This window comes from Alnus glutinosa, chromosome 3 (genome assembly GCF_958979055.1).
Source record: "Alnus glutinosa chromosome 3, dhAlnGlut1.1, whole genome shotgun sequence".
Lineage (NCBI taxonomy): Eukaryota > Viridiplantae > Streptophyta > Magnoliopsida > Fagales > Betulaceae > Alnus > Alnus glutinosa.
In genome coordinates, this window is record NC_084888.1 from 34234221 (window position 1) to 34249002 (window position 14782).

General features: G+C 36.0%; 2 protein-coding genes and 1 long non-coding RNA gene across 3 annotated transcripts in view; 2 read left to right on the top strand and 1 right to left on the bottom strand.

Moving 5' to 3' along the window:
• The window catches only part of LOC133862263 (uncharacterized), a 76065-nt gene extending 73973 nt beyond the window's left edge, over nucleotides 1-2092 (bottom strand). Inside the window, exon 1 of the long non-coding RNA XR_009899190.1 lies at nucleotides 1854-2092. This is a non-coding gene — a long non-coding RNA (uncharacterized LOC133862263). The remainder of the gene's footprint in view (nucleotides 1-1853) is intronic.
• Nucleotides 2093-8816: 6724 nt separating this feature from the next.
• Nucleotides 8817-10188, top strand: LOC133863401 (uncharacterized). The gene is made up of 2 exons (XM_062299343.1): nucleotides 8817-9431; nucleotides 10105-10188. Exons 1-2 carry the CDS (start codon nucleotides 8817-8819, stop codon nucleotides 10186-10188), a joined length of 699 nt encoding a protein of 232 aa, XP_062155327.1.
• Nucleotides 10189-13091: 2903 nt separating this feature from the next.
• LOC133863402 (uncharacterized) lies at nucleotides 13092-14677 on the top strand. The gene is made up of 3 exons (XM_062299345.1): nucleotides 13092-13853; nucleotides 14400-14510; nucleotides 14612-14677. The coding sequence occupies exons 1-3, from the start codon at nucleotides 13092-13094 to the stop codon at nucleotides 14675-14677; spliced, it is 939 nt and encodes a 312-aa protein (XP_062155329.1).
• The last annotated feature ends 105 nt before the right edge of the window (nucleotides 14678-14782 follow it).

Sequence of the window (14782 nt, forward strand, 5' to 3'; positions counted from 1 at the left end):
TTTGATGGGCAAATTGGGGCGTTTTACCACATTATTTTGGAAAGGCATATTGCGGTCGGGGTAAAGGAGGTTGAAGCCTACATTTCTGGTGGCTGTGGGGAAAATGGGGTTTGAGGGGTTGGAAAGGGTAAGGGGAACATTAAGTTTAGGGAAAGATGGCTTACTGTTTGACTGATTTGTAGGGTTCCAAGGGGGAGCTCTAGCACTTCTATTTCTCCTCCAAACTTCTTCTTCTTGCAGCCTAGTGAGTCCAAACGCTGCTGGTAGGTTTGGTGGCTTTAGCATGGTTACCATGAACCTCACCTTTTCCTTCAACCCACTGATGAATGAGCTCACTTTGAACTCCTTCGTTATCCCTGAAATTCTGTTTGACAAGACTTCAAATTGGTATTGATAGTCTTCCACTGTTGTTGTTTGGAAGAGCTTAGTGAAAGCTCCAACAGGATCATCATATGCTGATGGTGCGAATCTTGTTTTGAGTGCTACTACAAATTCATCCCACTTAGTCACTGGTGCGGATTCCATTAACCAATTGTACCACTGTAGTGCTTGTCCCTCCATGTGAAATGCTAAAATTGGTACCTTTTGATTGTCTGGAATTTGACCATAGGAAAAGAATTGTTGAGCCTTGAGAACCCAATCGATTGGATCAGCCCCATCGAATTTTGGGAACTCCAACTGAACTGCCTTGGCCTGAATTCCTCCTCCCTCCGGAACTGCTGTAGACTCCACGTCCATGGTGTTTTTGCTGCCACTAGTCTCTCCTAAGACAAGTTCATTGTCTTTGTTGGGCTGAACATGATCTTTGTTTTTGTTGGGCTGCATCGGTGATGAGTCCAGTGCTGGTAATCGTTTGAGGATCTCCTCAAGGGTGGTTTGGGTGCTGGTCTAGAACGCTGCAGTACTTGTTTGGGACACAGTAGTGCTGGCCTTGAATTCTTTGTACTCTTCTCGAAATTCCTGGTACTCTTCTCGAAATTTAGCAAGAGATTCAGTTAACTGGGATACTCTTGTACCTTCCGCCATGGTCGCAAGAACGGTGCTCTGATACCACTTGTTATGGGCCTAATTGTTGATTGAGGTAATAGTGCTGGAAATGAAACTGGTTTGACACTTCAAGGGGTCAATCCCTCCACTCTCTCTAACTCATGGCTAGGAGATACAAATTCAGATAAACTTTCTGATGCTCATGAATCTGGAAATGCTGAATTAAATACAATAACTGTTGACCCACTAAGATAATTACTGGACTCCACTAACCCACTACAAAGATAACTGACCCATACATAATAACTGCCCATAACTCCTTAACAACAGCCCACTGACCACTACTACATTATCTAAGGCTGAGATACACACACACCCCCACTCAATAAGTGGGACACGTGGCTGACTCCAAACTACCCCCTCTTTATCACTTCTGCACCCACTTACTTCACACGTTCACCTTCACGAAACTTCCTCTTCAGACAAGGCATACTTCACACACTCCCTTCCGACAGCCATACACCCATGCGCATAACATTAATCAATACAAGATCATCCGGCCAAAATCCACAACACAGAGGGCACTCCGATCAGATTCAGTACACGGCTAAAACAAAGGAGAAACAACACTAAACAGGAACACAAATAATCAACAGGCCGAGATACACTCCCAATCGGCTGGAACAGTGGAGAGCAACACAAAAACTACACGGGTTCAACAAACCCATTAATCCAAATAAATTTACAATAACCCAAATTAATCCATAATAATCTTAAAATGAAATTACTAGAATTGTAAGGATTTTCTCAGAAAACTACCGGAGGTATCGCCGGAATAGTTTCTGGTTTGCCGAAAATTGCCTCACCTGGGTTCACGGCGATGACCCACCGTCGATTTTCCGGAAATCACTCACCGTCGCTCCTCAAGATACCGGCGACTACCCAGCTCTCCCGATCTCCCTCTGCTCTTCTCGAGTCTCTCCCTCTCTGTAACTCTCTCCCTCATGATGCCTCTCTCCACCTCAGAATCTCTCTCTCTCTCTCTCTCTCTCTCTCTCTCTCTCTCTGCTTTGGATGGAAGAAAGAAGAAGAAAAGAGAAAGGAAGGAAGAAGAAAGAAATGAAGAGAAATATAAGAAAGAAGAAGACAGAGGTGTGCGTGAATTTCATAGGGCAGTGGGTTCTTTTTATAAAAATATGGGATAATTACACCGTTGGTCCCTGTGGTATGTCATAATTATTTTTTACTCCTTATGGTTTAAAAAGTTCATGGGAGGTCCATGTGGTAAGCAATAATTACAAATCGATCCCTAGCGTCAAATTCCGTTAAAAATTTTCACAGATTTCGTCAAATGATATGTCAGCGCCACGTGTCTCCAATAAGATGGCGACATGTGTCCATCTTAATAAAAAAATATAAATTTATTAAAAAATAAATAAATAAACTTATTTTTAAAAAAAAAAAATTAAAATTCAAAAAAAAAAAAAGCAGCAAGGGGTGGCCTGGCCACCCCCAGTGGCAGCCGGGGGTGGCGTGCAGCCACCCCTTTAAGATCCAAGGGTGGCCCGATGGCCACCCCCGGCCACTGGGGTGGCTGCAGGCCACCCATGCCACCCCTGGGTCTTAAAGGGGTGGCCGCGCGCAACTGGGGGTGGCGCGCGGCCACCCCCAAAGGGGTGGTCCAGCCACCTCTTGCTTCCCGTTTTTCTTTTTCTTTTTTTCTTTTTTTTTTTTTTGTTTTTTTTTTTTTAAAAAAAATAAGTATTTTTATTTATTTTTTAATAATTTTTTTTTTATTATTAAGATGGACATGTGTCGCCATCTTATCGGCGACACGTGGCGCTGACGTGTAGAGCTAACAGATTCCGTCAAAATGGTGGACGAAAAATCGACACAGGGAGTAAAACGTAATTATTGAATAGCACATGGACCTCCTATGAACTTTTTAAACCATAGGGAGTGAAAAATAATTATGGCATACCACAGGGACCAACGGTGCAATTATCCCTAAAAATATAGAATGAGATATTTCACACAAAACTTAATAGGTAAGTTTTATGAGATATTTAGTATGAGGCTTAGTTGTTTTAGCATTGGATCTTTATTATTTTAATCTAATTTATTAAGATTATAATTTAAGTTCGTTTTGAGTCTAGTTCGTTTCATTGTTAATATTATTATTTCAATAATATTATATTACTGACAATATTATTATACTAAATAATATTGTGCTAATAATAAATATTATAATATACTAAACAGATAATATTTATTGTAAATTTAAAATAAATATTAGACAATAATATCATACTCACCAATTTACTAGACAATTAAGTTAGTCTATTTATTTAATCAAATCACTAAGTAATATTATTAGAGTCTAATTAATAATATTCTTTATTTACAAAATCATTGTTTATAAATAAATAAGACTAAGGAATATTTATTTTCATAAATATTCATGTATTCCTTATTAATTATCGAGGATATAGTATTGTGTCAGAAGACAAATAAATTTTATCAATTATTGAATGTGAACACTGTTTCCTACAGTATCAAGCCGTTCGAGTGTCAACTCAAGACTTATCTATTTTACTCAGTCTAAAATTCTAATTTAAGACATTTTATTTTATGACTGAAAATCTAGGACGCTACAGCTGGTGAAGGAGCAGTAGCAGAGGGGCTTGTAGAAGCTTGGGTGGGGAGGGGTGGACCAGGTAGTGGCGATTATTCTCAAAATCAATAAAAAATAATATCTGTTTAAAATAGAGAAATATTTAGAGAGTTTGATGTAGGAATGCTTTTTAAAAGTAATAGATAAAATAACAAAACTAGATTGTTCAGCTGAAATTTGGAGAAAATTTAGATAGCTCACTAGGGATGCTTTGAACTTGTGTTATATCACATGATAATTATTAAGACAAAAGTTACAAAAATTCAAGAAATAAGAGTTATAAGTACTCAAGAGCCAAAAGTTATAAGATGATAAATCAAATTATTGTTGTTAATGTAAAAATAGAAGAGATTTAATTTGTAATGTTTAGACTATTTCTCTAAAAATAGTATTTTTTATATAATCAAATAAATCAAAATAAAAGATGTAACCAACAAAAAGAGTTTGACGTGTAGATATAAGTCATAAACCGAACCACCTTAATTATGTATCTCTTTCTTATTTTCATCTCTTTGTTAGATTATGTGGGTTTGAGCGTGTTAAGGAGGAGGGAAGCGCTCCCCATTTGTTTTGTTTTTTAGATTTGTCTTTAAATAAGTGTTCTCCCAGCCTTTAGGGTTGTGGAAGTTTTTGTTCCTCCTAGGCTAGATCCGGTGGAGGTTATCTACCTCCGAGCTTTTAGGCCTTTGGAGTTGGTTTTTGTGGTTTTCTTGGTTTTCTCTGGTAGGAAGGCAACACGAGTCGTCCTCTGGGAGTTTCTGTGCCCGGCGATCTGTGGCAGTTTCTTAAATCCATCCATATGCATCTTTGAAGCCATATTTGTGATCATTCGCGGGTCCTTTCTCAACACGCGCCCTGACGTGGTGTTCGTCGTCATCCTCCGGTCCTATTGCTTCAAACCACGGCCTTGTTGGAGTTTCGGTTCCCGGTGCGTGGCCAGCACGCGCCAGGGAGTTTTCTCCCCTTCACCAGCGCGTTAGGGCCACACCCTTTCTTCCAGGTCTTAGTGGCTGGAGTTCGGTGGTCCATGGCAGTCGCTTGCTGCAGAGAGGTCTTCGGGGCTGGCGTGTGTCCTACACGCGCCATCTCTGGCGACGACAACTATCTTCCGACGGTGGCTCTGTATTTTGGTTTTCTGTTTTTGGAGTTTAGTTTTCAAAAGTTTGTCGGTGATTTTTCCGGTATTATTGGATTGTTTATGACTTGTTAGCTCGGATCAGCCCTCTTTTCTTTGTTAGATGAGCCTTTTTGTCAAAGAGTGGCTCCAATGTCTGTCCCTGTAATATTTGTGAATTTGTTGGCAGCACCCAAGTCAATTTTTTTGGCTTAATGTGTAGGGTATCGTTGTACCTCTATTCACTATATTTACCTTCGGGCCTTTCAGATTAATATATGGTAGCTTTGGTTACCTTGTTCAAAAAAAAAAAATAATAATAAATTATGTGTTTTTACAATAATTACTATATATACATATGCTTGCTTAAGTGCCAACATATCATACATTTTTTAGTATAATTATGGAATATTCCATCCAAGTTAACGGAATCTTCTGACGGATGGGGGCAAAGTGGGTAACGATGGTAGTTGGATGCTCTCTTTTGGTCGAGGTGTCAGTTCATGAGGGCATGTTGACAATTGCTGGTAGTTGATGGGGGGGAAAAGTAATTACCCCAAAAATATTTTATGCATGAAATATCTATGTGTGACGTAGACGGCTTTATCCCAATTCCCACAGATTTGATAAACATAGACCGTACAAGAAGGTCATGAAACAGAATATAGAAACAACTCAATACCAATCTCACAGATACATTTTTGGATCAATTATCCCACAGACTTCGTTCACCTTGAAATTAAAAGACCAATAACAAGCAACACTGCCTTCATTCAACATCTTCAATTACGAACTCCTCATTAACAGTTTGGTTCCTATCCTTCTGTAGAAAGACATCAGCCAGAACAGTCTTCGATTGCAGAGAAGCCCCGAGCAATCTCACACCCTAACAACAGACCAGATAAAGGAACAATATAGTTATAATTTTATGTGTAATAATAAAGTACAAACATCTCATGACTAAAACAGTGCCCTCGTGACTTCAACGTATATCATCATCGCATGACTAAACTTTCATTCAAATATGGACACTCAAATATAACTTAATTATAATGGTTAAACAGCCTTTTTCCTTATATGGTTTTATTTTTTTTATTTTTTTGCCTCAGGTGCTTTATTTTTTTTTTATTACTGCTGGTATTTGGACTATGAAAAAAGACGGAAATGATACTTCTGTCCAAATTTCTATCCAAAAACTAACGGTTGTCCATATCAGCGACACGTAACACACTTAAAAATGTGACACCTGTCCAGATGCCACGTAAGTCGCCACATCAGCACTGATATGGCTGCCACATGTTTTTTTTGTTTTTTTTTTTTAAGGCCTAAAAAAAACAAAAAAATAAAAACATTTGGGGTTGTTGACCTAACCACTCCTTTGGGCAAGATAGGGCTCCCCAGCCATGCCACCCCCATTTTGGCGGTGGAGATGGCTGAGCCACCCCCAGTGCCGGTCTAGGATGGCCGAACCATCCCTGAGGTTTGTTCGGTAGCGGTGGTTCGGCCACCCACAATGGCCAAATAAAAAAAATAAAAAAAAATAGGGGATTTGGCCATTGGGGGTGGCCGAACCAATGGCCAAACCCCCTAAATTTTGCTTCTTTTTCTTTTTTCTTTTTTTTTTTTTGTTTGGCTCTTGGGGGTAACCGCACCACCCCTGCGGCCCTTGGGGGTGGTTCGGCCACCCCTAAGGGCCAAACCCCTAAAATTTTGTTTTGTTGTTTTTTATTCTTTTTGGCCTTGGGGTGGCCGCACCACCCCTAAGGGTCAAACCCTTAAAATTTTGTTTGTTTTTTTTTTTTTTTAAATGTGGTAGCCACGTTAGCGCTAACGTGGACAACCGTTAGTTTTTTGACGAAAATTTGGACAGATGTACAATTTTCGTCTTTTTCCATAGTCTAGATACCAGCTGTGATAAAAAATGAAGCACAGTGGGCAAAATATAAAAAATAAAAATAAAAATAAATGAAACCACATGTACTAATAGCCTATTTAACCCTAATTATAATTCAAAAGCTTAAACTCATATGAATGAGTATATTTAATTATTTAATTAATAATTTAATATCTTTATTACATGTGGGCTCAAGCTCTCTTTTAAAAATAAAGGGTGAATGACTGAGATAGTGTTTAAACTCGATCAGGACATCTACTTTAATTTGATACCATGAACTTAGACATTAGAAAATGAAGAAGGTAATTAATAGAAAATTAAAAGCTTTACAGAAACTGTGTATTTACTTGATTAATAATCGATCGCATGATGGGGTTATTTATACATAGGGATTGGGAGACATAATCACGTAATTGCATCGTGTGAGTTAATTGTGATTGTTCTATGATGGAAGTCATCATTGTAAAAAGGAGGAATCATCCTTTCTCCGTAAGCTTAGTAGATGATGGGACAAGTTTCCTCTTTTTATTTTCCGTTTTTTTCCTGAAGTAATTGAGTTCCAAATGAATGATCAATACCCCTATGCCCATGTTTTTAGGTAATATATGCTATTACATCCCCACAAACAGCTTACAAAGAAGATCGACCAGTATTTCTATTTTTTTTTTTTATGAATAAAATAATAATAATAATAATAATAATAATAATAATAATAAAAACCAGTATTTCATGTCTCCAGACATGTAAAACCAGAACTACTCTTAACAAAACGAGTTTATTGTACAATATTGTTAACCAAAAAGAAAAAAGAACTGATATATAGTTGTAATGCACAGAAAGTAATAGGGGGACTGCCATACCTTAAAAGAGTATAATAGTCTCTAATTAATATAAATAGGACTAGTATAATAATGATACACTAAGGAAAATTTACAAATTAAATAATGTTAAGAGGGTAGAAAGTTCGAGATGTACCGTGTTAATAGATCAGGAGTGCAACTAATAGAGACTATGATATTGCTTTTTGAAATGTGTTTAGTGTTATTTTTTTGTATATTTTTTATACTTATTTTTTTTCAAATTTACAATTGTTTTGTAATCTATCATTAAATTTGTGAAACTCACATGTAGTAATTTATATATTTAATGGTGGATTTACACATCTCTTGCCCATCTGCATATCTCTTATACAGAGATAAACAAAAAATGTGCAAGAAAATGAAACTTATTTTAATAATTTTAACGACGTATACTATTTTTAATTCATTTTTGGTTTTTATTTTTTTTTTAATTTTTTTTATTTTTTAGCTAAAAAATGTATATTGGTTTGGTAAAGTTTTAATAAGCGTGTTGGGTTTTGAGTTTTGAAGAGATTGTTTAAAAAATAAAACCTCATAATTAATTTGGTAGGGGGCACATTTGAAAAAAAGTGTTATATGTGGGGTTAATTAACCAAAAAAAAAAAAAATCGTTTGGTAAAATATGTTTGTTAAAATTTTGTTTTATGTTCTAAAAAAAAACATTAATAAACAATTCAAAATACAAAACACTAAAAACTATTTTTATGCTTATGCCTAAATACATTGTCAAAAAATAAAAAATCTCAAAACATATTAAGAAACATAATCCAAAAATTTAAGAGTGTTCCCCAAAAATAAAAGATAAAGAATAAAAAAAAAATTCACATTTCACACTCCACGATCGTTTGGCCGTTGGCGGCAGCCACTGTAGTGCTCGCCAGAGATGGTCTGGGCAGCCATTGCAGGGCTGTCGGACATTCCTACTTGCCACCGTGTAGGGTTTTCAATTGCTTCAAGTAGTATTACTACTCATAAATTTGTGGCCATTAATTGAAAGGATTTTTCCAATGAGAAAATCAACAGTCCCAGCTTGTAGTAAAATGTTTATTTGACTTCTCTAAGTTACATACTCCAATGATTTTCCATTGAGAAAATCAACAGTCCCTTGCAGCAAAATGTTTATTCGACTGTTCTGTGTCCCGGAGGTTCATGAATCGTGTCTGCAAATGCAGAGGGGTAGCAAAAGAAGTCCCTTCGCTTCCAAGAGTGAACACTATAAAAACGGTAACAGGCAATAGATGTCACTTACTGGAGGACTCAATCATCTTTAGCATTTACATACCTAAAATGGCATCAACAAAAGTAACCCTGAAGCTTTTGATAGACAAAAAGGGCCATCGAGTTCTCTTTGCTGAAGCAGACAAGAAATTTGTTGATTTCCTCTTCAGCATTTTCACTCTGCCTGTCGGAACTGTCACCATGCTCTTACAGAAGCAAAACATGTCAGGCTGCTTGCATAGCCTGTACAAGAGCATTGAGAATCTGAGTGATATTTACATTCAGCCAGACCAAGACAAAGAGTGTCTGCTAAAACCAAAAGTAGCCATTTCTGGTGCTGAAGTCCCTCTCCTCTTGCCAAGCGTTGAGCAGTCAAATACATCCAAGACATTGTATAGGTGTGGAAGCCACTACGGCTACGTGTCTCATGACTGGAGAGCAATTTGTCCTGCGTGCAAGAGTTCAATGAACACCGAGTTAAATTACGTTGACCCACCAAGGGATACCAAGGCATCGTCCTCTACTGAGGGAGGTTACGTGAAAGGGGTGATTACTTACATGGTGATGGATGATCTTGACGTGAAGCCCATGTCAACCATCTCTTCTATCACTCTACTTACCAAGTTTAACGTGAGGGACCTTGGTACTATTGAGGAGAAGGTGGTGGATTTAGGCGTTGATGAGGTATATCAGTCATCCCTTTCTTTCTATGCTTAATTTAGTACTTACTGCTTTTTAATATGCCTCGTTTTTTATTTTTGTTCAACATTGAACAATAAATCCGTTCAATTTCAGGCTTTACTAGGCTGGAAAAGCTGTTCCTTTTTGAATAGCAGATATCACCTGAAAACATGGCATTAGGCTCTTGCTTATTAAATCTATAATAAGAAGTACTTGGCGAGTACACAGATAATTTGGAATTGTGAAATATCCAAGTTGGTCCTCCAGCATCAATGTTCCATGCACTTTAACTGTCTAACTTCTCGTTAATAGCTTATTAATTAATTTTAGTGCGAACATTTGATTTATGTATCATCATATAACAACATAGACTGATATTGTATTTTTCTCACGTCTAAGAGACAGAAAAGGATCAGGTAAAAAGGCAGAAATAACAAAAAGTAAACTCTAAAGCAAGCTATCATTATCTAAGATGTTTAAGTCGATCGACTATTAATTTGGGCCGTGTGTTTTTTCTTTTTTGTTTTTTCTGAGCGTACTTTCTGCGGTTGTTTGAATAAATTTTGTGTTCACTGAAAGTAGAAAATAGTTGATTGTGGGCCTTTTAATTTGTGGTATTTAATTATCACCCATGGTGACTATTTTGTTCCATTGTGTTTTTTAATTTGTTTGTTAGGTTCTGAGTTTGCTCGAGGCTTCTTTGCGATCGAAGACGGTTCTGACCGATGTCTTCCTTCGAAACAGTACTGACAAGGAGTAATTCAGGATGTGGGCATAAAGAGCCAAATAAAGGGCATTGTTTCTTCTTGTTTGTGTTTTAATTTTAAGGTGCAAGAACTCTGGTATATTTGGTATTATGGTGCTTTTGTGATTGTACCCATGTTTGTCATGGTCTGTTTTATGAACTCGTACCTTTTATGTTAATCAAATCTGGTTTGCTAGTTTTTATTTGTTTCATGTTAATTAATAACTAAACTTCTCCAAATTATGACCAAACTATATATTGCTAATTATATATAACAATTGGGATCACTTAATTTAATATCTGACTCATTTAAGTGTTGATCAATTGCATGCGCATTACAAAAATACTGCCATTTGGTGTCGTTTGTTAAATGATGCCTAATTGCGCTCCTTCAAACGACACTAATTATTTTGTGTCGTTTATCCAAAAAGCGACATTAATTAATGTCATAGATTGCATGCATTATTCAGATTCTAAATTAGATATGGATATACAAAAATGAGATATATTGTAGCCTGGTAGGTTTGATTGTTGTTCTTTAATTTAGAAACTATTTTTCTTAATAAAATAAATAAATAAATACATAATTCAAAGTTAAATATTACATATTTTTTGTGGTGGTCGGCCACCAATAATAATGCATGTTACGTAATTTCTTCAATTTTAATTTGCTCTTTTTTAAACTATTTTTGTTTGATATGAATAAAATAATATTTCGGGCAGAGGCCACTAGTGTTGGAACCTTGATTTCTAGATGCAAGAACCGTGGTAGGATTATTTATCCATAAAATTATCCGTGGGATTTCGATCGATATATTTTTGTTAATTGCAATCATGTTTCTCATTTCCTTTACCCTGGAGAAATGTAATCTTCAATGTCATTGTAGAACTTGGTGTCGCATTGCCTTTTTAAATATTAATTTTAATTAATTTATTTGTGAATCTGCGCTGGTATTTTATCAAATTCGGCAATCAATTTATTATAACTGAGTAAAGACGTGGCCGTATACAAATTTTTCTTTTTCTCGCGCGTTTATTATTCTTTCAACGGAGGATCTCATTGAGAAGAAAGAAATTCAGTGTGTATTTCCTACATATCGTTTCTTATATTTTGGAATGTAATGGTTCAATTTGTGTTGTAAGCTGGTTTTTTTATGTAGTTTTAGGGATTGGTTGGAGTGAAATGATGAAATGTTTGTGGAATTGCAATCGGATTGATATATAAATTGGATGAACTGAGATGAGAATTATAAGAATAGATGAATGAATTTGGTAAAGGATCGGAGTTGGCTTGTTTTGAGGTAATCAATCTTCAAGAAAATAGCTAGGGAGAAGATTATTGAATTTTAATAGGTTCTTTTTGCCTAGTATCTCTCTTGCTTTTGCTATTATCCTCCCTGCGAGTTCCCTTAATTATTATTTTTTTTTCAATTTATAAAACTAAACCATTTTTTACTTCCCTATTTAAATGCAGTATTCCACAATAGCTTTATATATCATTTTTTATACCATTTAATTTTAAAAAAAATTAAATAGTTAGGAAAAGAAAGAGGAAAAAGAAATCATTTAAATATTATTTCAAATAAATATTAGAGAAATGAGAGTGTTTTTATATTAAAATAATGTTAAGGACCACTTTTGCATCCATACATATGGGGGTACGTACAACTTTTAGTTCACTTGGTATTTTTTTAGTTTAGTAAACAACAAAAAAAATTTATTCAATAGGTTTTTTAAGAATTTTCCGTACATGTAAGAAATAAAATAAGATTTAGGCAAGCTGTTGTTAGTGATTTTGACAAACTTACAATTAAACTCCCCTCTTAAAATTGGACCAACAGAATTACAAGAAGGAATTATTTGACTAACAGAATTCTTCGATCTCCTCTTGCCAAGATTTGAGCAGTCGCATGTTGTGGCAATACTTCAGCATGAGTAATTAATACTATAAAGAATATAATACATGTATTCATCCAGTCTTCTTAAAATTGATATAATTTTTAAAATTATCATTAGATCTGTGATAAATTATTATTAAATTTTGATTTAGTTATGTTTTTAAAAATTAAAATTTGACTAAAAAAAAAATACATGAATCCTCTTTAATTATAGCAGTACTCATATTGGTGCAAGAAACTTCATGCCGGCCGCAAGTATTCCACCAATTTAAGTTCCAAAAAATTGCTATTTATTCTTTAGTACGGGAAAATCACATATATACCTTTTTTAAACATAAATTTTTTCAACCTGAACTATAATGGAGAAATTTTCTTTTACCCAAATATAGAGAAGATTAATTTATGTCTATTGAATCCACGTCTTTGGAGGTGTCAACTGTCCAGAAGAGGATGAGAAATTTCACTCAAAACCGATTTAGAGAATTTGTGGAAGAAATATATTTTTCATGTTATGTAGAAACTCCTCCGATGCTATTAAAATTTATAAGAATATGTTATAAAATTTCTCCGAGTACTCAATTTTATGAATATATATCTCTGCCCGGATTCAATACGCTCCTCGAAACAATTGCTTTACAAACTCCAATCGGCAATTCATTTGCTTCAAGTAGTTATTACTAATTTACTAGTCTTAAATCTCTCATTAATGTGTACGTGGCCATTAATTGAAAGGATTTTTCCGTTGGGAAAATCAACGGACCCTTGCAGCTAAATGCATGTTTATTTGACTTTTCCAAGTCACAAACTCCAATGAATTTCCATCGAGAAAATCAACAGTCCCTTGCAGCAAAATGCTTTTTTGACCTTTCCCAGCCCCGAAGGCTCATAAATCTTAACTGCAAATGCAAAAGGGTTGGCTAAAGACTATAAGAGGGGGCTACAGCCAACTGAGATAAGCCAATAGAGGGCACTTACAGGACAGAATCCCTTGGAAGATTCACAATCATCAACATACCTAACATGGCAGATACGAAGGTAACCCTGAAGCTTTTGATTGACAAAAAGAGCCAACAGGTGCTCTTTGCTGAAGCAGAAAAAAAATTTGTTGATTTTCTCTTTAGCATTTTCACTCTGCCGGTCGGAACAGTCACGAGGCTCTTACAGAAGCAAAACATGGCAGGCTGCTTGCATAGCCTGTACGAGAGCATAGAGAATCTGAATGATATTTACATTGAGGCAGGCCAAGTCAAAGGCTTTCTCCTAAACCCAAAAGTAGCCATTTCTGGAGCCACAGTACTCCCTGATCTCCTCTTGCCAAGCGTTGAGCAGTCATACACAGCCAGGAAAATTTATAGGTGTGGCCACTGCTTTGAGTACGTTGCGCATGACCGGGGATCAATTTGTCCTTCGTGCGCCAAATCAATGACCAGCGAGTTAATTTACGTAGACCCTCCAAGCTTAGTGAAGTCATATACAAGAAGTAGATTTTATAGGTGTGCCAAAAACCGCTGTAAGCACGTGGCTATTAACGGGACAACAATTTGTCCTTCGTGCGGGAATCCAATGCCCTACGAGCAAAGTTACGTACACCCGCCAAGGAATATCAAGGCATCCTCCTCTAGTGAGGGAGGTTACGTGAAAGGGGTGATCACTTACATGGTGATGGATAATCTGGAGGTGAAGCCCATGTCAACCATCTCTTCTATCACTTTACTTACCAAGTTAAATGTCAAGGACGTAAGGGCTGTTGAGGAGAAGGTGGTCGATTTCGGCATGGATGAGGTACAGGCTACATCAGTTATCCCTTTCAATTCTTTCTGTGCATGCATTACAACTATATATCAAATTCTCCATTTACTTCCTATTAACGTACGACGTATGCATCTTTTGCTGCCATTGAAGAATAAACTCCCTCGTTTTGTTAAGGTCTAATTTGTTTTCTTTTTTGGAAGGAATTTGGGAGAATGTAAGAGCATATATCACTTCAAAAAATGAGCAGAGGCCACTTTTTAAACATTGGCTGGAAGGGTGTCAGAATTTTTAAAAATACTTTTCGTTATTTTTTAGTAAAACAAGAAAAGAATTGCAAAGATTGAAAGTTGGTCAGGATTTAATGGAAATTGTAAACCTGGATCTTTGTTTTAAAAAAAAAAAACTGTTGCTGCTGATATATGTTTATAATTTTTGTACTCGTTTTAATGAAATTTTTAGACTTAATTTATACCACAAAGTCCTTGTAGTGCTTTCATTCACAAAGTCCGTGCTGTTCTTCTCGTTCAATATAATTAATAAATAACTATTTCTCTCCTTTATCTCGCTTGTTTATAGGCTGTAAAATTGCTCAAGTCTTCTCTGAATTCAAAGACTGTCTTGACTGATGTCTTCCTTCGGGCAGAGACCACTGGAACTGAGACTTTGATTTCTAGGTGCAAGAACTGTGTAGGATTAATATTTATCCGTGGGATTTCTATTTTTGTTGCAATCATGTGTCGCATTTTTTTTATCCTGGAGAACTGTAAACTTCAATGTCGTTATTGTAGAACATGCTGTGGCAATATATACATGCACAGCAAGCATCACAACTGGAATTTAAAGGCGTTGCCTAAGTGTAGCTGAAGTTGGAATAAGTGAAGGATGAAGGAAGCGCTCTATTTGGAAAGGAATAGAATTTTCTTCATTTAATATGAAATCAATACTATTTATTTTATGGT

Excerpts from the sequence above, each read along its gene's own strand:
- LOC133863401 (XM_062299343.1), top strand. The coding sequence starts at position 8,817 with ATGGCATCAACAAAAGTAACCCTGAAGCTTTTGATAGACAAAAAGGGC. Across the intron at positions 9,432-10,104 it reads TGGATTTAGGCGTTGATGAG|GTTCTGAGTTTGCTCGAGGC; the intron begins GTATATCAGTCA and ends TTTGTTTGTTAG.
- LOC133863402 (XM_062299345.1), top strand. The coding sequence starts at position 13,092 with ATGGCAGATACGAAGGTAACCCTGAAGCTTTTGATTGACAAAAAGAGC. Across the intron at positions 13,854-14,399 it reads TCGATTTCGGCATGGATGAG|GCTGTAAAATTGCTCAAGTC; the intron begins GTACAGGCTACA and ends GCTTGTTTATAG. Across the intron at positions 14,511-14,611 it reads TTTCTAGGTGCAAGAACTGT|AACATGCTGTGGCAATATAT; the intron begins GTAGGATTAATA and ends TCGTTATTGTAG.